Source organism: Poeciliopsis prolifica, unplaced genomic scaffold (assembly GCF_027474105.1).
Source record: "Poeciliopsis prolifica strain line A6 unplaced genomic scaffold, Auburn_PproV2 SCAFFOLD003, whole genome shotgun sequence".
NCBI lineage: Eukaryota > Metazoa > Chordata > Actinopteri > Cyprinodontiformes > Poeciliidae > Poeciliopsis > Poeciliopsis prolifica.
This window is the reverse complement of record NW_026562378.1, coordinates 8,889,351-8,913,512: the sequence shown is the minus strand read 5'-3', so window position 1 is coordinate 8,913,512 and position 24,162 is coordinate 8,889,351. Positions and strand designations below refer to the sequence as shown.

At 38.3% G+C, this 24,162-nt stretch overlaps 3 protein-coding genes across 6 annotated transcripts in view; all 3 read left to right on the top strand.

Annotated features, from left to right (window-relative positions):
• Positions 1–6,922, top strand: part of LOC129356405 (arf-GAP with coiled-coil, ANK repeat and PH domain-containing protein 3-like) — a 55,587-nt gene extending 48,665 nt beyond the window's left edge. Inside the window, exons 24-26 of the mRNA XM_055025998.1 lie at positions 210–271; positions 4,476–4,525; positions 5,448–6,922. Of these exons, the coding sequence (XP_054881973.1) occupies positions 210–271; positions 4,476–4,525; positions 5,448–5,516 (181 nt within the window). The 3' untranslated portion in view covers positions 5,517–6,922. The remainder of the gene's footprint in view (positions 1–209; positions 272–4,475; positions 4,526–5,447) is intronic.
• A 230-nt stretch (positions 6,923–7,152) lies between these two features.
• On the top strand, positions 7,153–16,414 carry ube2j2 (ubiquitin-conjugating enzyme E2, J2 (UBC6 homolog, yeast)). 2 transcript variants are annotated; one of them, XM_055026054.1, is made up of 7 exons: positions 7,153–7,283; positions 9,356–9,486; positions 13,586–13,626; positions 13,744–13,846; positions 13,945–14,083; positions 14,186–14,266; positions 14,373–16,414. In XM_055026054.1, the coding sequence occupies exons 2-7, from the start codon at positions 9,356–9,358 to the stop codon at positions 14,661–14,663; spliced, it is 786 nt and encodes a 261-aa protein (XP_054882029.1). In that variant the 5' UTR covers positions 7,153–7,283; the 3' UTR covers positions 14,664–16,414. The 2 variants fall into 2 exon arrangements, with proteins under 2 accessions (XP_054882029.1, XP_054882038.1); XM_055026063.1 differs by lacking the exon at positions 7,153–7,283 and adding an exon at positions 7,435–7,539.
• Positions 16,415–18,424: 2,010 nt separating this feature from the next.
• Positions 18,425–19,824, top strand: LOC129356487 (RING finger protein 224-like). Of its 3 annotated transcripts, none has more exons than XM_055026097.1 (3): positions 18,425–18,596; positions 18,698–19,043; positions 19,182–19,824. In XM_055026097.1, exons 2-3 carry the CDS (start codon positions 18,703–18,705, stop codon positions 19,270–19,272), a joined length of 432 nt encoding a protein of 143 aa, XP_054882072.1. In that variant the 5' UTR covers positions 18,425–18,596; positions 18,698–18,702; the 3' UTR covers positions 19,273–19,824. The 3 variants fall into 3 exon arrangements, with proteins under 3 accessions (XP_054882072.1, XP_054882062.1, XP_054882068.1); XM_055026087.1 differs by having other exon boundaries at positions 18,426–18,587; XM_055026093.1 differs by lacking the exon at positions 18,425–18,596 and having other exon boundaries at positions 18,603–19,043.
• Positions 19,825–24,162: the final 4,338 nt, after the last annotated feature.

Below are 24,162 nucleotides of genomic sequence, written 5' to 3'. Positions count from 1 at the left end.
CTAGAACTTTGAGTTTCCACACTAAGACACCGACTCACTGAAAATGGGTCGTTAAATATGTTTAAAAACAAAAGAACTGATTCTTATTTCAGAAACAATTAGCTTTTTGAGTTTTTCTTGTTTGCACTTGCTCTCAATCTCTTTTTAACCCATTTCTTTCACCCCTTCATCTCTTTCTGCCCCCCAACCACTCCGCCGCCCTCCTCCAGGTTGCGACTGGCGCGGATGAACGAGGAGATGCGCGAGGCGGAGGCTCCACTGGGTCAACCAGGTCAATATCCAAGCAGCAGCCCCACTGAGCAGCAGTATAGGAAGTGCATCCAGGAATTCATCTGCCTCAACATAGAGGAGAGCTAGTGGTCCCCTCCTTTTCCAGGAGCATAAACTCTTTTTTTTTTTTTCATCCAGACTGAGAGCTGATTGGGTTGAACTTGCCCCTAGACATTGATCACAAGTCAACTGTAGACCTAGATCTTACAGGCAACTTCTTGCCAACGGGGTGACTAAGTGGGCGGGACCCCTGATGGAGCTGTCTAACTCTACTGACTACATAGTCGCCACCTCCGTTTTCCTGCCTCACTGCTAAGTCTGTGCTTGTTACTTCTTGGCACCACTCATGCTGTTGCTGACCACACTACACTTAAACTAACTTCTGCTTTTTGGCATTGTACTAACAGGGTTAATCTTCTAAGTTCACCGAACGCTTCGCGCTTTGAGTTGATTTCTGGCCCTTACCTCTGGGGGATCTAGCTGTGTTAATCTTCCGCATTCTCTATCTAAACAGACCATCTGCGTGGCATCCCATTCTTCTTTAACAGAGATGTGACTATAATCGTATTTAGAGGACTAGAAACTGTGTACTGTGGCATGAGGTTACAAATGGTATCTGTTCAACTACTAAAAAAAGAAAAATAACAATTGAGAAGCTACATTGGAGGTGGTAGGGTAGTTTACTGTGACAAAAAAAAAAGATACTGAAGAGCTTGTGGAGAAGAGTCCACGATGTGATGCGATATGATATGATGAGTGAGTGAACAGGAGAGCAAGAGTTAAATGTTTTTTTTTTTTGTTATATATTATTAAAAGAAAAGAAAAAAGAAACTGTGCACTTTTCCCATAATAAAGTATTATTATTTTTTGTTTGTTTTACTTTGTTCATGTCTAGATTATGTCTATGTGAGTGTTTTTTTTTTTTATTATTACTATTTATCATACCAGAGAACCAGTGCAATTCATCCTGGAATGCAGTTCCTCTCTGCATATATGTAATGATTGTCATTTTAATCCCAAAGTTCAGAACTTATGGGAGAAGATAGGGAATAGCCTTAATTTGCAGTTTCTTAAAACTTATTGGTATCTTGGACACGATGCTTTTTCGCTAAATTGCACAAGCTTTTGCATTGAAATTCTGTTTGACTGAGTAAACTATGAAACTTCAGCCATTAATTTGCTGACTTGTAACGTACATGAGCCAACAAACCAGAGCAGGAAGCTTACAGTGCACTTGCACAGCACCATGCAAAAGCAGTTATACTCCCCGACCTCTTTCTTGCGCTGTGACGTTACAACAACGAACATCAAACTACTTGATCAGGATTTTATGTGCTAGATCAAAACAAAACATCTCACATGTTTGGGAAGGGAAGGAAAATGACACATCAAGTGTTTTTTTTGTTGTTGTTGTTGTTTTGTTTTTTGTCACAAATAAAAATATTAAAGATGTAGCATGCAGTTGAATTCAGCTTTAGCTCAATACTTTGCAAAACTTCCTTTCACTGCAGTTACATCTTCGGTTTTATGTTTTTACCAACTTTCCAAAACAGCTCAAACTTAGTCTGTGAACATCAGTTTTCAAGTCTTACTTTAGATTCCCCTATCAGATATGACCTTGGCAACTCATGACTATACATTTTTAAAACCTCCACATTGTAGCTCTGGCTACATGTTTAAGGAAGATGAACGTCCTCCAGTTTTAATTCTTTACGGCCTGAAACATTTTTCCTTCCAAGATCGCCTTGTATTTAGCTCCTTCTATCGTCCCATTGACTCTGACTAGCTTCCATGTCCCTGCTGAAAAAAAAAAAAAAAAAACTTATGGCCACAGGACAATGCTGCCATCACCATGTAGTAGAATTGGTGGATTCATGGTGGTTTTTAGTGCTTGGCGCAGTGTGCAGGGCTCTAATTTGGACTCCATTTTGCACCATCTTCCACAATTTTGCTGAATCTCCCATATTCACTATGGTGTGTGGGGAAACAGAAGTTAGGGCATCATTTGGCTTGGGATTCTTTGGTGGCATTTTTCAAGATTTGTAGAGTGGACAAGTTATATGTCAGATTCTGCAACTAGAGCTGTGGAGCTCTTTCAAAGAACACCTTAGTATTCAGAGTGAGAATAAAGGACTTGCTGGTGTATTTACAGCACAAATTAGATGACTTCTGAAGAAAATTGGTTTCTTGGATTTCATTCAATGGGGCTGAATACAAATGTCCCCCACTCTTTTCTGATTTTTATGCGCAAGAAAAAAGTTAGTCATTCTTTTCCATCCAATTCCCAGACACACGCTGCCTTGTGTTGGTTTGTCTCAAACAATGAAAGAGTTTAACATGTATAAATACTGTTGCAGAACACTGCATCTTCACTTCCATTTCCATTTCACCTTCTTCTGTTTGATACCATGTATTGAAGACGAGTGACTCGAGAGACTGTATATGAAAGGACCTCCAACTTCCTGTAAATACTTATGAATATTAACCTATGTGAGGGGATAACAGAGCACCTTGTGTGGTCAAAGGATCTGTGTGTCTGGTCAGTATTTATGATATTCTATGTATGCTTTTGCCAGAATTACTATTTTGGGGAGCTCAGCATCGTTTGCATTCTAATGCATGATGAACAAATTTTCTTTTGATAATTTGATGACTTTGTAGGGTGCAGTCCTGTGGAACGAGCATGTACCACCGTGAGAGCCCGCTGGTCTCTGGTGTCATTTCTGCACATCTGTGCCATTCCTCCATCCACAGCTTTGAGGCTGTGGTCTCTGTATCTGTATCACAGTTGTTTCTTTCTCTATTTTCTACAGCTGTGCTTTTATTTTCCTCTGCCAAAGACTTTTTATAAAGGGAACGTGTAGATACAGAATAGTCCTGCCTTGCTCTGTGAAGCAGCAGAGAGGTAGATAACACTGTTGGTGTCCTCTGAACGAGGTTCCAGAGAAGTCCTGATAGATGCAATAGTTGAGTATACTTTGAGTAGAACCAGGCTTAATGGGCGTTGTGGACCTGCTGTGACCAAACTGTCAAGGGCCACCGCCGCCTTCAAGGAATAATTAAATGTTTTGTGTATATTTGTGTGTATTGACTTAAGAGTGGTTCAAGGTACTGTCGAAAGGAAATGTACTGTAAATAGTTTGGGTGTGTATTTTTCTTGATGCCATCTGGCTGCCTCTCAGCATTCTAACTCAGAATCTGATTAACTGATGATGTTTTATGTTTGTCTTTGTATTGTGTATAAAAAAAGACACGTCAGACGAAAATCACTTCTAAAGTACTTGGAGGCATTCTTCTGGTTCCTCATATTTGAATATTTTAGGAACACTTCTTGTCTTTAGAAGCACTAAGGGGGGAAAAAACAATGCAAATAAACCTGAAATCCCTGAGAAACTAACCCATGCTTCCTGCTTCTTGCTCCCATTGTTGTTTCGCAACATCCTCCCAACATGACAATTTCATAAATATTGTGGTTGGAATTGCAGTTTATAACTTGGTACCATTTCTCAGCGATTAAAGATGTTGGGAAAATGTTTTTGTCAATCAGACCTTGCCTGAGTGTGAGTGTTGTTTTTTTTTTATTATTATTATTACGGTAAATTGTTTACATATCTTGACTTATTCAAAGAAACAAAAATCCCACTAAACTGTGAAAACTCACCCCACAATTGCTACCAGGAAAATATACTTTCATGCATAACAAGTACATTTCAAACTAAGAAAAGACTATAAAGTATTTTTATTTGGGGAAAAAAAAATTCAACTTGAAAAACTAAAGATGAACGTCAAGTTTTTATCTGAACTCTGAAAACACAACAAATTTTAAAATGGAACGAAATGCAGCTAAAGTTTACCCCAGTTTAAATAAAATAAGATTTGTTGTTGTTGTTGCTGCTTGGTGAATTTTATGTTTGTTTGAAACTGAAAGAAACTTGAGCATCACTTCATACTTTTTAATTTGTTTTTGCACATTTGAAGACCAAATCTCAACACTGATTCTAATTTTTATTTTTTTTCAGTTTAAAATGTTCTTAATTTCCTTTAATTATTTACAGTAATACAGTAATAGGCTCTATTTAGCGCCATGCACATAACTGAAAAATATATGTCATGAATGACTAATATTTCATCTTACACCAAAAATGTAACACGTATATGTGTGGAAATAACCCAGGACTGACGTGTCATTGCTTCTGTTGCCACAGGGGTTTCCACAGGCAGCAGGAAAGATAAACACAAGGATGTTCGGGATAAAGTGAGTGAAGCAATCTGGGCCGTCTGAGGATGAGTGGGATCTTATCTTTCTGATCTGGTGATTGCGGGGTGATTCTTCAGATCCCTTGGTTTGCGGCTCCTTTACCTGAACATTTCTTTATGAAGTCTTTGGAGTGCTTTACAAATCCATAAGTGTTCTGCAGACATTTTCACATTTTATCAGATTACACCCACAAATGTTGGTAGGTTATTTTAGATGGGCATTGGCTTCTTTTGCAGCATTTAAACAGTTGTCCTTTAACAATTGCTATTCTTTTTTTTTTAGCAAAATGAATCTTCTTACCAACTCTGACCAATTTCCCATTACATGCCAAAGAACTGGATCCCTGCAGCATGATGGTGCTACTACCATGTTTTATGGATGACATATGGGCTCATCTGGGCTTTTTTTCAACTGATATTATTTTTACAAAAAGGACTCTTTTCCTCATTTTTGAAGGGAACTGATTGCACAATTACCTATGGAAAGGACCAGCTACTCTGAGTCATTCCCAGATTTGGATTTTTTTTTTCTGTGTAAATCAAAGTGGCCTTTTACTTACACTTTACAAATACATAGTTTGTTGTTGAAATGTGACAAGATGTGAAAAAAGCTCCATGAATTTTGCATTGCACTATAAAAGAAGCATAAGAGTAACTAAGTGCTCGTTTCGCTGTAGCTCTACATTTGCTAAAACATGAAACTTGTATGTAAGAAGGAAGGCAAACTTCACTTCATTATGCTCTGTGGGTTTTTCTCTTTCGGTGGTCGTAAATGCTTTGGGGAATTTCCTCTTGAATTTTGAAAAGAGGTTAACCTATTAGTTGCTGGGTTTATGGCCTTTGAAACATCCATGGAGAAGATTAAAAAAGTGTGTTTAGGTCTCCATGGTGTCGCATTGATCTCAATATTCCTTTTACAGGTGACATCTCCAGCGCTGATGTCTTTCGCGAGTTTTCTGTCCTTGCGTCTCTCCAGCCCGAGAAGCTGAGGAGAAGAAGCATACAATTCAGCCTTTGTCAGAAGCCGTAATGACCGACAGACCACCTCTTCGTTGCCCGTTCTTTAGTTCATATGTGTTATAATAGAAGCAGTTATAATCTCTGTGCTGGACTATAATATGATTACTGCATGTTTTATTACTTAAACTGCTGGAAAGGCTTAACCTTCATTCCTTGACTCCTGCTTTTCTAGTAAGATAGCTCATCATAGATTGCTAAATATTTAAAGGACTCAAGAGGCAATAAATCTTAGCTTCTGCATTGTATTCTGCACTCTCAGTATATGGAAGTGCATCTCTAATCTTTGGCATCTCACTTCCTATATTAATTTATTAATTTGTTTTTTTCTCTGTTTTGCAAATTAATTAGCACACTAATGAAATGGCTGGGGATTTTTTTTCTTTTGTTATCAGCAATAAGTTAAGTTTGTGCTCAAACGTGACACTGTCTCGTACTTCAAAGAAAAACAACGGTGAAGGATGCCATGATGTTTCAGCTTTGCATTTTTTCTCGATGAGATTAAGTTTGGTTGTTGGTCACGCCAAAATCTCAAGTCTATGCCAAGGAATTGGAATGATGCTAAAAAGTTTATTTATTTCAGTTATAGAAAAATGGAGAGATTATGATGATGATGGCTTACAGATAATGAAACCCAGAATTCAGTTTCTCTGTTGAATAGAATAAAATCACAAAATGAAAAAACAGCTGTTTAAGTGTGAGTCGACTGAAAAGTTTGTCTATATCAGCTTGTGTCTCTGCTGATGCCAGGTTGATTTAATAATGGCCTTCAAACAATCTGCATTGTTGGGTCTGGCGTTTCTCATCTTCCTTTGTGCAAGTCTTTATCAACTCTCTCTGGTCTTTAAATTGGGTGATTTTGCTGACCAATCAGTTACACCACTGAACCAGCTTTTAGTGTATTTACCAATGTAGGTAGATGTCCATTCCTCCTGGAAAATGAAAACAACATATCCAAAGCATGAAGTGTTCTTAAATTTGCTGGTTTGTTGGCTGCATGTTGCTTAAGCATCTTTTTCTCCCCCCAAAAAAATAGTCAGATCAACTTGGATATAAAGTGACCATTATAAATAAAAAATTTAAAACTTGAGCCTGCAGCCATCTAAACTTTTTTCTTTTTTTTCTTTGAAATTTTAGATCTTCTCTTGATCCCAGTCATAACCAGAATCTGACCATTAAATCATCTTTTGTTGGTGTCTAAAAATAAAAGAAAGCTTAAAGAGCATTCAGAAATGGTTTTGCTGGTTTATTCGCACTCCATGATGATTATGCATCTCAGAGTAGAAATTAAATAAACAAAGAAGCAAATTTCAAGGTTTGTGTGAATATTTTGTGCAGTCTGTTTTAAGTTTAAATTCGGTAAATAAAGAACCTTCTTAAAAGTTGTCTGCGACGCCTGTCAGCTGTTTGATGAGGTAAACAATGTTGAAATCAGACAAGTTGCAATGTTTAATGGTAATTCCCTGAAATAAATAGTTTTTATTCACCAGCCACATTTTGTACGCTTTTAAAAACGATTAAATGGCGGGTTATTCCACATCAGCTGGGGACACTAAAGAGCCTCTCAGCGAGCTGTCCATGAAGAAAGAAACCGGAAGTGCAACTGTTCTCGCTGGTGACGTTAGCTAAAGCTACGTTGGTGTCATCGTCTTCTCGGTGTGGAGGCTTGACAACAAAAACCACAGTCTTAATTTCGTGCCCAGCCACGAACAAATATTCTCATTGGAGTCCCTGAAGAGGTATGTCGACATTACACACCCACTGGCAGGGAAAGAAATGAGAGACGTTGAGGCAGGTCGTCTGTGTGGGAGCTGTTAATGACAGCTGAGAGCTAAAGCTAGGTAGCAACGGCCTTCGTTAGCCGTTAGCGTTACGCTACTGGAAACAGCTTTTTAACGGCTGTGCTTGCTAGCTGGAGGCTGGTGCCGGGAGAAGTTCACCAGCTGTAACACACTGTATATACAGTGTGATTTCACGAGTTGTCAACACATTCTGGTATATTTCTGTGGTTTGTAAATGAAATGTGTTACAGTTCGCGATGAAACAGCTGCTCCACATTGATCTGTCGGTGTTTTAACATTAACTTAGCACGTCAACTAGCGGATTAGCACTAGCTAAGTAAGTTGAGTTAAGAAGGTCCTGTTTGTCAGGAAATGTTCTCGTCATACTTTACACACTGTTGCAGTCCACTTATGTCTCATTATTATTAGTTTGCTGTTTGGCCACTATAGTAGGTCAGTGGGTAGGAGGGCACATTTCTCATTTCCACTTGAACGGCTAATACGTGAGCGGTTGGGAAGTACATTTCGAATGTAGTCATGTGATGGAACAGCAATACTTAGTTTCATATTTGCTTTATGGGAATGGAAGGCTGTTATGAAATTGCATAATATCTGATAGTTGTTCTTAAGGTTATCATTAATTACATTGTCCAGCTATCTAAAATATGTCATCTTCCAGTCCATTTTTTTTTTATTTCAAGCTCTCAGCAACTAGTTTACTGGAAAACAAAGGTCACAATGCCTTGCAAACAAGACTGCACAATATTTCAGTTTTGTCCTGCAGTGTCGATTTTTGCAATAAAACAAGTACTGCCTCCATGCTAATGATATTCAGCATTTTAGTCATTTGGGTGGACTTTCACTTCATGTTATCCCCAAATTTATATAGTTGAAATTCAACATCTGTTTTCAATATTCAGCAGTAAAATTGCAACAACTGTTTTCAATATTTTGTGGCCCTAAAATGTCAAAATGAAATACAGTTGTTCTCTACAGAGTGCAAGTGTATTTGTTTTGAAGTTAATTTTAATTGTTACATAAGAATTAAAATTGCATACACAATTCACTTTTTGATGCTGTCCTTGAATTAGTATTGGACTAGTTACTGCTACCATTGCTCTCAGTAAAGTATAATTTGGCCAGCTTGTGGAAATAATAATTATCAAGCACTGTTAATGTGAAAGTCACAGTTTTAATATCTTGCACGGAAGGTGAGCGTTTACATAATCATTCTTTATCAGATCAGAGTAAAGCTGTGTTATTACAGCAAGTTCTATATCTCATCAAGCCTTCCACTCTTTGAATTTGTCTTTGCCAAGTTAATAGACTCATACTAATATGCATCACCAAATTATAAACTTTCATTATAAGGCTTATCTTTGATATAAATGCATGCCAACTATAAAGTGGCATGTATTTATATCTGCATGTAAAGGTAACTTTAAGATGTAGTGAAAGTCTAAGCCTCAACCAATCACATGACTGAACTCGGTTCAACTTCTGATGACATAACATGTTGTTTAAACTGGGATGTTGGAGTTTGTTTTTGCTGTAGTAATGTTTTCCACTCAGATGGCACACTCTACAGTGAAGTCCACTTCTTTCAGATTACCTGTCTCAGCGTATCGTGTTATACAACATATAATCTCTGTGCTGGACTCGGATCCATTTGTCCATGCAGCTATTTCAGGAATGTAGTTCGGACAAGATTTCACTCAATAAATGACCTGGAAGAAATTTGTAACCTTTTTTTGTTTTTCTTTTTTAAGTGCACTAAACAAGAACATTGGTTTTCTGCTTATTTCTGTTGTTATTATGACGTCGATGTTGGTTTTATCCGGTCTCTGATTTGTCATTGTAATTCATCTTTTGGTTTTATTTTTATATAGTAAATTTAAAAAAGCTATCAAAAATGTTACTTAAACACAGAAAAGAGTTTGAAATTTATTGTTAAGCTAATTTGCACATCAGCGAGAGTAAGTTGTAAATTTTTCATTCTCAGTTTTTTTTTTTTTCTTCCCCGATCTCAGATGAACAACACCGGGAATAAGAGAGCTCCAACGACAGCCACACAGCGACTTAAGCAGGATTACCTCAGGATAAAGAAAGACCCAGTGCCTTACATCTGTGCAGAACCTCTCCCCTCCAACATCTTAGAATGGTGAGATTTCTTCCATCCACAGTGCTGACAAGTGCTGGGCTGAAAGAGCAGAAGGCTGCAAAAGATGTTTTTATTTTATTTTTTTAAACATATTTCTTCAGAAGTTGTTGGGGAACTAATGTGTATATAAACAGATTTGCACATGGTACAATTTACTTGAGATCAACAGTTCTGTCCAGTCAGCTGGATGTCATTATTAGCACAACTAATATAAGCCTGTTTAAAGTCCCTGATGAAATGGATTCTTTGCTGTGGTCTGGCAGTGAGGGTCATGTTGTCACTGTAACAGGTTTGTTTCCTTGACTTTATTATCACTTGAAATGCACTTACTGGTCAATAGTGCGTGTTTGCAAATTAAAATAATTAAGTTTTTTTTCTCTATCGTACACTGTGTTCCAAATTATTATGCAAATTGGATTAGTGTCATACAGATTAAATTTTTTATGGTGCTATTAAATTTATAGATGGTATTGTGTGTCAGGGCTCTTTGAATCACTATAATTAATTTCAGAGAGCTGGTTTGTCTGAGCTCAATTAAAAGAAAACTACTTAATAAGAATGTTCCATATTATTAAGCTGGCCGTAGGTTTCAAGCAGTACGGGAAAGAGAAAGGATCTCTCTGCTGACGAAAATCATCAGATAGTGTAGCGCCATATGAAAACATTAGATATTCAACGGAAACCAAAATGTTATTGTACTGTGAAGAGATTTGTGGCTGATTCAGAACAAAGATGGGTTTGTACAGATAAAGGCATAATGAGGAAGGTTTCTGTTAGACAAATTCATTGGATTAAGATAGTAGCTGTTAAAATGTCCTTATAAAGCAGCAAACAGTTATTTGAAGCTGCTGGTGCCTCTGGATCCTCAAGGTGCAGGATCCTCGAGAGGCTTGTGGTGCATGAACCTTCTATTCGGCCCCGATAACCAGCTCACAAGCAGAAACAGTTGCAGTTTGTCCTGCCGTACATGAAGATACATTTTCAAACATACTTGGTCACTAATGACTGCTGTGCAACCCTGAATGGTCCAGATGGACGCAGCAGTGGATTGGTGGTGGCCACCACATCCCAACAGGAAAGAAAGTGATCTGACTGATCATTTTCTTTCATGGTTCAAAAAGCAGAGCTGTACCTTCAGTAGCAAAATCATCTTCATGCATGACAATGTGCCAACTCATACTGCAAGGAATACCACTGTGTCATTGGCTGCCATGGACATAAAAGGGGAGAAATTCATGGTGCGAGTTTCTATTGAGAACCTTTGGAGTTTCCTCAAGCAGAAGATCTGAGGGTGGAATGCAGTTCATATCAAAACAGCAGCTCTGGGGAGGTTTTTTGATATCCTGCAAAGAAATTGCAGCAGAAACTATCCACAAACTCACAAGTTCAATGGATGCAAGAATTGTGCAGGTGATATCAAAGAAGGGGTTCTATGTTAACATGTAACTCGGTCTGTTAAGATGTCTTTGATTGAAATAGTTTTGATTTTAGTACATGTGACCACTTAATGCTGTACATTCAAAGAATGACCGTTTGCAGTTCTTTATAATCCATAAAATGTTTGGAAAATCTGCTGTGCATAATAATTTGGACCAGTGCATTTTGAGTTTTTTATTTCTGAAAAAATATATATATACTGTTCTAATTTGTATATACTGTAACAGTTCATGACTTGAAAATTATACTGACCATCATTTGCATTGACCATTTAGAGAAAATATCACTTCATAATAATTTGGAACATGGTGTAATTCATGTCATTACAAGTATATATGGATGGTTCCTTTCTGAATTTAAGACTTTGTCCACGTTAACTTTAATGTTCTTCAGAACTCAATTGAAATACACATTTAAATGTAATAAAAGAGCTGTTGGCACATTTATAAACTGATATGTAAAACTATAAACTTATTTTCTAGGATGAAGCCAGGAGAAGATAACTTGGTAGTAGTCAAAAGTTTAATTATTGATCAAGGTTGTGTTTGCACAACGTTGATCAGATGTTATAAAGACATCACAGAAGCATGGTTATGACTGATTCCATCTCATGAATAAAATACGATTCAGCCAGAAGTTATAATTGGCATATTTGAGGTAACACACACACACTTGTTTTCAACGTCTGTCAGGACCTGGTTGTGCTTTCATGGGACGTTTGCTTCATGTTTCACTTGTACAAAGCGGCTCCTATTTTTGAAACACAAATTTGTAGGAAATGTTTACATTTTGAGTCTAGATCACTGGTCAGCAACCTTTAGACATCAAACAGCCATTTTTGTGCTGTTTTTCAGCTTTCAGTTTGAGAGTGTAGTACTCCCAAACTTGGTTAACCTTTAGAAAATATATTTTCTCAAGATTTATTACTAGCCATTGTGAAAATGTGAAATTAAAGAATGATAGTTCTATTGTTTATTTATTTTTTATTATTTGTTTTTTTTTTGCAGTTTAAAAAAGAAAACTACCAAAGATTGTGCCTTGATGGGGAAAATGCATTTACTAGTATTTTTGTTTGTTTTTAAATTACTTCACAGTAATTTAAATGTATAAACTTATATCAATTTTGGTAAACGTAGTCAAGGTCATACGTAAGAGCCTCGCTCTGAATTGGACCAACAGATTGTAAACGCCACATCTAGATGGACTGTATTTACACATGGCCCCTTGACTTTTTCTCCCAAAACTTCAAATACAAGTTACAGCAACTGATGCTCGAGCTGTAATTCCGAATGTTGTCAGAAAACTAAACACATGCTGTAATTGTCCTCAGGAAAGACGCACACATTCCTATTGGTATCTTCAGTATCTGTTGATATTGAAGTATTTTATTTGTTTTCTGCTATGGAGAGCGATTGCTGAAAATGGGGAGTTCCAGTGTTAGTGACAGATGAGTATTTGGTTTTGTTCTTTCTCATGCTTTTGTTAGCAGATTATTAATGACAAATAGGATGTTAATCCTACTTATTATGTGTCACTGTTTGCACGTTTCTGGTTCCTTGTTGGAATATAGGTCAAACAACAAGCTAAGTGATTCAGGGAGAATATTTCTCAACAAAACCTCACGAGTAAGGTTGTTGTAGGACGTCATTGTGATAGTATGTCAGGTTTGATGTGTTGTCCAGTTGGTGCTATTGGGAGTCATACAGTTATACTTAGGTCAAGAATTCACCAGCAGCAACTTTGGGTTTTAAATAAAAATGTATGTAGGAGTAAGAAATGAAAAAATGTTAATATTCTGTTTCTAGCTTTCTCATATTAAAATGGTTTTGTCCCGTTAATCTTGTTGTAGTTTTTGGGAAAAATGTAAGTCATTTATTGTCACACACATCCACCTTTTTTTTAATTGACAAGTAATTTGCAGTATTTGTCAAATCTCGTTCTTGGAAATGAAAGAAAAGATAGTGTCGTATTTAAAAACCCAAAGTCAGCTTAGAAAAAGACAAGAGTTCAACTCTGACAGCCCTGACTTTTGTCCTGGCACGTGATTTGTTGCTCTCAATAAACCAACAACTGAGTACTTTTCTTTTGTTTAGCTATGTAACGTGAGAGTGGTATGTCAAAAACCTGTTTTCCGTGGAACAGCAAGTTGTTGTCCAATTTGAAGAGGACCAGATGGCAAATATCAGGAAGGAGCTACTGTTGAGATTTTACAGTCTTGTTTTCTTGCAGTAAAGTTTTTACATGTGTCCGCAGCGTTTTAACAGTGAATTTCTCTCTTCATCTTCCTTGACCTTTCCTTGCTTGTGCACCGTCAGCTTTACAGTTCAGTTGAAATTAAATCCTGTCATCATTTTAAAAGTTTTCTGTTGGGTTTTTTCTTTCTTTTTTTTTTTTTACAAATATTTTTGAAACTATATGAAGCCTGAATAAGCTCTTTGATGCGTTGCAGAAGCACAACCTAATTGAACTTTCTTTAATAGAAATAAAGGTGTGAACACATCAGTTTGTGTAATTGAATACTTGTAAATGAAGGATCAAAAAGAAGTTTTTATTTTTTTCAAGAAAACACTTTGGAAAGTTGGGTCTGTTTCCAGGCCATAAATCTGAAACTTACAGAAATCTGGAATAGTTTGAGTAACAAAAGTCTTTTATTTTCCCTCAGGCACTATGTAGTCAGAGGTCCTGAGAAAACGCCATATGAAGGTAATGTATCTTTACAAAACCTCTGTGATGATTTAAATTGTCATGTGGTATTTGTTCACCTTAGCCTGACTCATGCTTTAGTTTCTGTAACCTAGTCTCTTCTTTTGTCTTTTGTAGGAGGATATTATCACGGAAAACTCATATTTCCTCGTGAATTTCCCTTTAAACCTCCAAGTATTTATATGATAACTCCCAACGGAAGGTTCAAGTGTAACACGAGGTAAAAAAAAAAAAAAAAAGAAAATATGATATGATGGAAAATCAGTGAGGATATAGCTGTGGAAGATCTTTTTGCTAAATGTTTGCGTTTTTGCACAGGTTATGTTTGTCCATCACAGACTTCCATCCTGATACGTGGAACCCTGCGTGGTCTGTCAGCACGATTCTGACGGGTTTGCTCAGTTTTATGGTGGAAAAAGGACCAACACTCGGCAGTATTGAGACGTCTGACTACACGGTGAGCAGAACCAATGACAATGAAACTGCAGATTGACGTCGTTGAACCAGACATCTGATGTCTTGTGTTGCTGCCTTTTTTTTTCTCTTTTTTTTTTTTTAGAAAAGACAGCTCTCTGCCCAAAGCCTGGCTTTTAACCTGAAAGACAAAGTGTTCTGCGAGCTGTTCCCTGATGTGGTAGAAGTAAGTATGAGGAGATTTCTTACAGATTTGCTCTTTCTCCTTTTGCTTAAAAAAATCAAAAATCTTGCGTCTTCTGTCCAATTTTTTGTTTTTTTTTTACCTCTAGGAGATTAAGCAGAAACAGAAGATCCAAGAGGAGTTAAGCGCCCGCACACAGCCTCTCCCCTTACCAGATGTGGTGCCTGATGGAGACCCTCAGCAAGCTCATTACGGCCTCCCGGTCCTCAACGGAGGGCCTGTCCCTGTAGGGGACGCCAACCCCGCCCCTGGCCTGCAGCAGGGAAATCGCAACCATGGACTCTTAGGAGGAGCTTTAGCCAACCTGTTTGTGATTGTAGGCTTCGCTGCGTTCGCTTATACAGTCAAATACGTTCTGAGGAGCATAGCTCAGGAGTGAAAGGAGGCGCCCACCTTTCTCCAAATGACTAAACTTTACACAGTCGATGCGTGGACGAGAGACGCTCAGTCCTGAGTTCTAATCGCGCCACAGCAACTTCTGCCACCATGGACCTCACCAGAAACAAACTCAAAAGCCCCTTTCCACCCCCTCCACCCCTCCCAGAATGGCTGGACTGAGAGCAGGAACTGGGAAGTGGACGGGGTTGGAGAAGTTTTTATTAAAACGGTTGCAATCCACTTTGTGCTTCAGTGGTTTAATAGAGTTCCTGGGAACAATCTTGGCTCATGGGTTGTGACAAAAAAATCCATCTTAACTCCCACCACCTTTAAAATAAGAAGTGATTTTGTCCTAAATCATATGGCCTGTCTGGGGGGAAAAAAAGATGATTCACCTGAACTTAAAAGCATCAAAAGCATCGTCTTTAATCGGTTGAACCGTCCGTGCTTCCATGTTCCACAGAAAAGGAGCTGCCTCTGCCTGCCTCGCAGCTCCTTGTGGGGCTAAGGTTCCCCACAAGGCATAATTTAATGATTAAAGTTGGCTCGAAGTTTATCGCTTTACAGAGAGCAGATTTCATTTTCCTTTCCATACATGAGAAGACGAAACTTTACACGTCACGTCATCACATGTCAGCTCACCTCTTTGTGGGGCGTGTGCAAAAGGAAGCCGTTTCCAACGAACCTGGCCTGTTAACTTTGATGGGAAGTTTTAACAGCTCCTGTTAGCCTGGAACCTCGCATGGGTTTGGATTACCACATTACTGTCACTTTGCTTTTTTGTTTGTTTGTTTCTGCTAAAATTATTTTCTTAACCAAAAGTTTATGCTAAAAATCCAAGAGGAATTCTATTGATACATGGATGGCCAACCAGTTCTATTGTGATTGATGACGTATAAAAACATGCAGAGTATCAAAACTTTGGAGATAAATCTGCACATAAACCGTTTTTTTTCCTGGAGCTGTAAGTGCTTTTACATCCCATTGGCTCCTTCACTGTTCAGAACTGAGACTTTAACAAGAAAACGGTGTTTTAATAAATGTCCATCTCTACATAAGCAGCACGGATTTGGTTTGATATGTCATCAAATGCCAGTAAGAGTTTCCTATTCAACCCATGAGCCACAAGTGGAAGGTACACATTGGAGACTTTCTTTTCTTTTGTTTTTTTAAATCGGTTTAGCTGACCAGTATAGCGCCAGTCTATCCAGGTCCAAATAAGGAACCAACATTTTTATTTCTGTTAAATCAAATTTTTCTTTCCTCCCTCCCCTCCCCCCCTTTTTTTGTTGTCTTATTTATAGAAACTGCCAGCTGATTGTGTTTTGCAAAACACGCAGTAGAAACACGGGCAAAGACCCTGGCTCTCGTTATTTGCTGATGATTAACTCCTGAATTTAGAGTAAATGGTTCTACTGCGTATCTGATGCTTCAGTGGAAAACGGATGATTCTCTCTTTCTCTGCACCTTCACAAACAAAGAGCGGGGAGGCTGATGATGGGAGTGCATTTGTGTAGTGATACAGCAAATGGCCAAATTTCCATGCTTCAGTTAACCTTGTGTGACCTTGTATGTTTTCATAGTAAATGCAAATAAATACCCTGCTTGTTGGGGCATTTAACCAATCTCCATTTGAATCTGCTTTTGTCACAAACTATGTCTGTGTTTAGCAAATAGTTGCAGGTTAGAAAACAAATGCAAAGGTCTCTGCTTTCTTTTTCTACAAATAAAAATATTTGATAAGCCCATAAACGTGTGTCACAGAAGCTTCTTTGTTACCTTAGGCAAACTTCCTGTTCCGCAGAAAAAAGGCAACTCTCATCTGGAAACTACGCCTTGCAAAATACCTCCTCACCTGTCGTGACTTGAGAAGATTCAGATTCATCACTTTTCTGATGTTTCACTTCAGAAAAGTGAAACCTCCGTAGATCCGAGTGAAAATCAAGTCGAATCTTAAGAGACTCGACAGCTTGATGCTTCACGTATCTCCGTGAATATGTGCTGCTGCTTTTCAACTGAAGCGCACGAGTTTACAGCCAGAGCAAAAAGAATGTTTCTCACCAAGAGGTGCAAATTGAACTGCTTTTTGTCTGTAGTCTCATACCGTTGCATCTCATCGTTCTCCTGTAATAAATTGCTGCAATCAAGGTTATTTTTTGTCCCCCTATTTATACACATTTTAGGTGAAACACCTCAGAATATAAAAACGTATTAATACACCTTAATCGTTCATGAAGTGCACCTGGCAAAGCTCCATCCTGTGGCTGGCAGTACCTGACATTTTCTGATTAAGCAAACTCTGACTCATTTTTTTCCCCACGTTCTGTGTTATATTAGTCTTTCCTAAAATTCTATAATTAACTCGTTATGACGAGAGGGGAAAATGTTTGTCAGCATTTTTTGATTTTTTTTTTTTCCGCAGAAATCCACCAATCGTATATGATAATGTAGACGGGTGAAAGCCACTCTTTAAATCTGGGGTATGTAACTTTTACAAAAAGGAAGAAAAAAAATGTCTTTACATATTTGACCATGATGTGACAGTATACTATAGATAATCTGTGAAAAATATCAAGCTTCTCCACATCTTCCCAATGCTACCAGGAAGATCTTAGTGCTGTCACTCATCTTGTGTACACGCTGCTAAATGTTTTAGTGGCAGAGAAATTACTTAATGCTCTCATTGGTGGCCATGCTAACTAGCCGCAGCATTCATTCTCTTGAAAACTTTACAGAGCTCACATGAAGGTAACAAAGGAGCATGTGTGATTTATTGCATGAGAAATCTGATGCAATGAAGACTTCTCATGAAAATGCTTCCAGAATAAAAATTATTCTGGAAGCGTTCAGGTTTTGCACTGCGAATGCCAACACCTGAGTTCACGTACAATTTCTGCCAAGACGATCCTCCTGCTGCTGGTTCCTGGAAAACAGAATGAATGACTCTGATTGTCACAAATCAAGTCATTAACTGGTGTTGGACAGGAGAGATTTTATGGTTAAAAAGAAACACGTCATTTTTAAGTTAAAGAACTATTTGCTTTGACAAAATATTCAGGATTTGCTCCTTGTGACCCGCTTTTTTGACATTTCCGTATCTGTTGTAACCGTCTTTCTGTTTTTCTTGTTGTGGTCTTTGTGTCCGTGTGGCTCCAGTGTCCAGTCACTGAGAGACAACAGATTCTATTCTATTGAATTTTGAGACCCAGCAGTGTGTGATTTAGACAGCACCTTTTTTATTTGGTCCTCTAGATTCTAGACTAAACACTAATTGTGCCTCAATATTATGTTTTCAAACAAATCAATGCAGTTTTTATCTCTCCCAAGAAACCAGTCCCTTCAGTTTCTTGAGAATTATGGAAATTCGCGCAAACTCATAAAATCCACGCACTCCTTTCCACTTATAATTGGGGGTTCATTGTAGATTTTTCTCAAAAATTGTCAAAAACTTTCTTACTTCTACTAAGCAGCAGCTCCCTCAGCCTTAATTGATGTCAAATTATAGTCCAAGATCTATACATGGACTATAAGCAAGGAGTAAAAGGTTGCATTTACTGTTCAGTAATAAATATTGCCAAATTAGTGCCGCAGACTTTTTTTTTTTTAAATCCCAAAAAGTTTCATGAAATCCTGGAGGGACTGAGAGGATGTTCTATATTGTTATTTAATTTGAAGAATTCATTCATACTTTAACAGCTGCTGAACAGGAATGTATGTATTATCAGTAGATCTCGGAAGCCTTTCGTAAACAGAAATTTCCATAGAAGGCATGTTTACCTCTGGGCGGCTCTTCTCTGGAAAGGTAAGTCATGCGGCCGCCTCTTCAGGCAGTAAGTGGGAGGAGAGTTTCGTTTTAAGAACCAGTCAGTGTCAGTCAGTCAGTCATTATTCTGCAGTTCAACTCTCAGCAGAGGAACCTGAACAAGTGAGTACTGTACGGTCTCTTGCATAGCTGTTATGTTAACAGTATCTCAGTTCTAAATATTTGCTTTTCATGTCAACTCTAACCTTTTCCCCCCTCTATTTCCTTTGCAGGCCTCATGTCTTTCCTACCTCCTGAAAACACCATGTCCGACGAGGAACTTCAATGCATCATTTGCTACAACGACTACACTCGCAACTTTAGGATCCCCAGACAGCTCCACTGCAACCACACCTTCTGCGGCCCGTGCCTGCAGAGGATTGCCAAGCTGGAGGGAAGCATCTATTTGGTGCGCTGCCCTGTGTGCCGCTGGATCTCCTGCATCCAGGCCTACCTGACTGTCTCAGGGGGTCTGTGGGTCGACATCGAGATATGGGACAAGCTCAAACCCTACAAGATAGAGGACAAATGCGATGATGATCTGGAAACCCAAAAGCCCAAAGTCAGCAAGCCATCTCTGTAAGTCCAAGTTATTTGTTAAAAATACAAAAAACAAACAAACATATATCTGGTTGCAGTTCTGCACAGCTTGTGTCTAAAGACAAACATCTTTCTTCGGTGTCTTGATCTTGTTGTTGTTGTTGTTGTTGTTGTTAGGTCTGCTCTGAAGCAGCTGTTCAGACGTCGGCCGCTGCACAGGCAGAGCCACGGAACCGCTGCGAAGGAAAAGAGAACTCGGAAAAGATGAACATGAACTTTAGCGTTTCATCGGAGACTGGATCTAGAAGGACCGTGTTTGCTTTATGTCGAGTTTTTGTTTGTTTGTTTGTTTGGAAATGTGAGCGAAGACACAGTTTTATTTGTCGAAAGGCAAAAAGGAAAATGTTTTAGTTTATTTAAGAAAAAGAGAGAATAAATCAAAGGATGTTCTCGAGCACTATCTCCACAGATGATGCAAAAATAGTTTATTTAGCTTTCCTATAATAATAAGTAATTTACTGAAAATAATAATGATATTAATAATAACCATGTATGCTGTATGATTTTGTTTTTTTTATCATTGTTGCTGATTTGTTCCTGGATATATGTTAGTAGCATCAGGAATTCTGAGGTTTTTGTTTTTATATATATTTATATATATTTGTGCATCTTTATGTCATGTTTACAACATAGCTGTGAGTTTTTTAAAAAAATTTTGCGACATGTACCTACGACTGTGAATTAAGTGTCTGGAAAATGACCAACAATGTGCTAATATCAAGTTATTTAGAGCGTTTGAATAAAAACATTTTTCAAAAGAGCTTTTGAGCAAATGTCCTGTTTCACAGCAGAGAACACCTTTCTACTAAATGAGTTTAAGACATCAAAAATGTTCATTTAAATTTGAAAAACTCTGGTTATGTAGTTAAAGTGACAACTTATCCATCCATCATCATAACACAATTATCCCTTGTAAGAAACCTGCAGCCTTCAATGTTTTCTTTCAAAATCCTCTTGTGGACTTTGTAAGGCATTTAATATCAAAATACAGATAAGTAGATGGGTGAACTCTTACACAAGAATACAGATTCAGTCTGCACATGAAGGTAACAAAGGAGCATGTGTGATTTATTGCATGAGAAATCTGATGCAATGAAGACTTCTCATGAAAATGCTTCCAGAATGAAAATGATTCTGGAAGTGTTCAGGTTTTGCACTGCGAATGCCAACACCTGAGTTCACACACAATTTCTGCCAAGACGATCCTCCTGCTGCTGGTTCCTGGAAAACAGAATGAATGACTCTGATTGTCACAAATCAAGTCATTAACTGGTGTTTGACAGGAGAGATTTTATGGTTAAAAAGAAACACGTCATTTTTAAGTTAAAGAACTATTTGCTTTGACAAAATGTTCAGGATTTGCTCCTTGTGACCCGCTTTTTTGACATTTCCGTATCTGTTGTAACCGTCTTTCTGTTTTTCTTGTTGTGGTCTTTGTGTCCGTGTGGCTCCAGAGTCCGGTCACTGAGAGACAACAGATTCTATTCTATTCTATTGGGTTCTGAGACCCAGCAGTCTCACGCTCTAACTCCATTTAATTGCTGTTGTTCAACACAATTTCAGCGATGCAGCCAGTCTCACGTACTCAAAATGACTCAGTGGAAAACTGTGACATGTACCAGAGAATATTCCAGATGTAAACGAACGGGAAGCCCTCAGGGATTTTCATGAGGATGCCTCCAACTCAGACCTGAAAGACAAAAACTATAAACCACGAAAAATTTAATCAACAGACAAACTTTAATGTCATGCCAGGCTGGATCCTTTTTAGATCATAAGATTAAAAAAAAATAAGTGAATGTTTTTGCCTGACTGAACATGTTCTTTACATACAGACCGTCTAAATCAGATGTGTGATTTAGACACATCTGATCTGTGTCTAAAACTAATCATAACCCTTGTGATTACTAGGGATTACATAATCTTATTTTGAAAGTGTTAGTATTCTACTTTAATATTTGATTAAAATGTCCTTTATAGTATAAAGGGTATTTTATTTGGCTTTGCCATTTGATTGGTCACTGAGACAGTCCGTCAGGGGCGTGACTCCTGATTGGTGGAGAGAAGGGGAGGCGGGAGAAAGAAGGAGAAGAGAACCGGAATGGTGAAGAACGGAGGGTGAGACGAACAGACCAGAAGGGAAGAAAAAAACAGACTCGAGCGGAGAGAAAACGGGGAAGAAACACAACGGAGAGGACGAAATTCGGAAGAAGTTGGAGGGGCTTGGGTCGCTGCGAGAGGGTCGGAACGAGAGGAGATAGACGGGAGTAGTCCGGACGAAGTTCGGCTAAGCTAAGGGAGCTAGCCGCTTCAGCACCACGTGTTCGTGTTGTTCAATGGACGAGTCGAGTGGATTGCAGCGCTCTCAATGCTTTTCCGTCGGGATTTCATCTCCTCGCTGTTTAACAGGCCTGCAACGTTTGCACTCTCCTGGGGGTCGGGAGTCACAAACTAACTGGGTCACATTTGTTTGACACTGTTGTTGTTGTTCTGGTTCATTGGAACCAGAAGATGAACATCAATGTTGTATTATTCTTGCCTTGTGTAAGGAGGTTTGTGTTTTGTAGATGTTATTGAAGGCTCGTTTAACTCTAAAGTTACAGTGGTGACCAAATAATAGGTTTTCTGTCTCTTTAGTTTAATAAAGTTAGGCTGAACCATTTTGCCTCAAATTCTAATCTTTCTCTGGGTCATATTTGTCATAAATTAGGTCATCGGTGCTGCACAACAATTGGGGTACCGGATTTATATGGAACCCTGCACCCTCCATTTTAGTTTTCTCACATAGATTGGAATATATATATATAGTTAAGAATTAAAAAGAGGAATAACTTGATTTAGCTCGTTAATTTATTCCTCTGTCCTAGATTCTTTCTAGATTCTTGCGTCTGTATACGTGTGCAGTGAGAAAGCAATCATACGACGTCAGACTTCAGATATCCAGAGTTTTATCCAGAGAAAATCAATGCAAGAAGAATGTTACAATAAGCATCTCACCTAGATTATCAAAAGTCCAAGACATGACAAAACAGAAACAATTAACTGAGTAAAAAGACAAAAGATGCATCTTCTGGGAAACTCTCACTCAGCACAAAGAGATTCGAACTTCTGCTGCAAAACAAACCATTTTATAAGAATGTGTATTCTCCTCATTTAAATGTATGCATTAGAAGGTGTGTTTTCCTTTGTGTGGGCTGTCTTAATGTTAATTTTATTACCTCTGAGACCCACTGAAACACCCAGCTCTTCTCATACCAGCCTCCTTTAGGTGATCTGATTTATGGCGTGGGTCTGGAACGTTATCTCTGCCTCAAAATGCTTCAACAAGAAACCAGTTGGTGTTTTTTTAAACAAACTCGCACAAAATATATTGCTTAATACTAACTATAAGTTGGATCTAAAACTAACTAATTAAAAACATGCTTTTTAATGCTTAAAGAAATATACCAATATGTTTGATTATATGTTGTAACGGACTTCTATAGTTTTTAATGTTTGCCTGAACTATTCAACCCTGAGTAAAGAATTTATTGCTCTGATAGCCAATACACTCCCTGTCTGAAATGTTCCTTAGGGAGTATAAGACTGCTTTCTGATTAGAAATTTATGTAAGTTCAGAGAGTCACCAGTTGTCTTAGTTTGGATTTGTATCTAAGTTTATCTTAGATACAAATACTATTGTGTACTATTGTGCTACTTTAAAATTCTATTTCAACAATATATATATAAAGAGAGAGAGAGAGGCTACATGAGTTTTGCATTCACTCACTTCACCTTGACTGAAACAGCAATTTCACTTCAACCGACCTCGTGTGATTATCCACTAAATGCAAATAAATATCCTGCCATGCAGGTGATTAATACAAATCTCATAGATATATATAATAAATCAAAATATATATGAACACAGACTGAATCTATACTGAGCTACAAAGGTTTTCTTTCTCGGAAGCCTTTCGTAAACAGAAATTTCCATAGAAGGCATGTTTACCTCTGGGCGGCTCTTCTCTGGAAAGGTAAGTCATGCGGCCGCCTCTTCAGGCAGCCGCATGTCGTTTAAGAACCAGTCAGTGTCAGTCAGTCAGTCATTATTCTGCAGTTCAACTCTCAGCAGAGGAACCTGAACAAGTGAGTACTGCACGGTCTCTTGCATAGCTGTTATGTTAACAGTATCTCAGTTCTAAATATTTGCTTTTCATGTCAACTCTAACCTTTTCCCCCCTCTATTTCCTTTGCAGGCCTCATGTCTTTCCTACCTCCTGAAAACACCATGTCCGACGAGGAACTTCAATGCATCATTTGCTACAAACGACTACACTCGAACTTTAGGATCCCCAGACAGCTCCACTGCAACCACACCTTCTGCGGCCCGTGCCTGCAGAGGATTGCCAAGCTGGAGGGAAGCATCTACTTGGTGCGCTGCCCTGTGTGCCGCTGGATCTCCTGCATCCAGGCCTACGTGACTGAATCAGGGGGTCTGTGGGTCGACATCGAGATATGGGACAAGCTCAAACCCTACAAGATAGAGGACAAATGCGATGATGATCTGGAAACCCAAAAGCCCAAAGTCAGCAAGCCATCTCTGTAAGTCCAAGTTATTTGTTAAAAATACAAAAAACAAACAAACATATATCTGGTTGTAGTTCTGCACAGCTTGTGTCTAAAGACAAACAACTTTCTTCGGTGTCTTGATCTTGTTGTTGTTGTTGTTGTTGTTGTTAGGTCTGCTCTGAAGCAGCTGTTCAGACGTCGGCCGCTGCACAGGCAGAGCCACGGAACCGCTGCGAAGGAAAAGAGAACTCGGAAAAGATGAACGTGAACTTTAGCGTTTCATCGGAGACTGGATCTAGAAGGACCGTGTTTGCTTTATGTCGAGTTTTTGTTTGTTTGTTTGGAAATGTGAGCGAAGACACAGTTTTATTTGTCAATACGCAAGGGGAACATGTTTTAGGTTGTTAAAAAAAAGAGAGAGAAATAAATCAAAGGATGACCTCGAACACTATCTCAATAGTTAAATTAATAGTTGATTTAATTTTCCTATAATAATAATTTACTGTAAATAATATAATTATGTATGCTGTATGATTTTTTTTTTGCA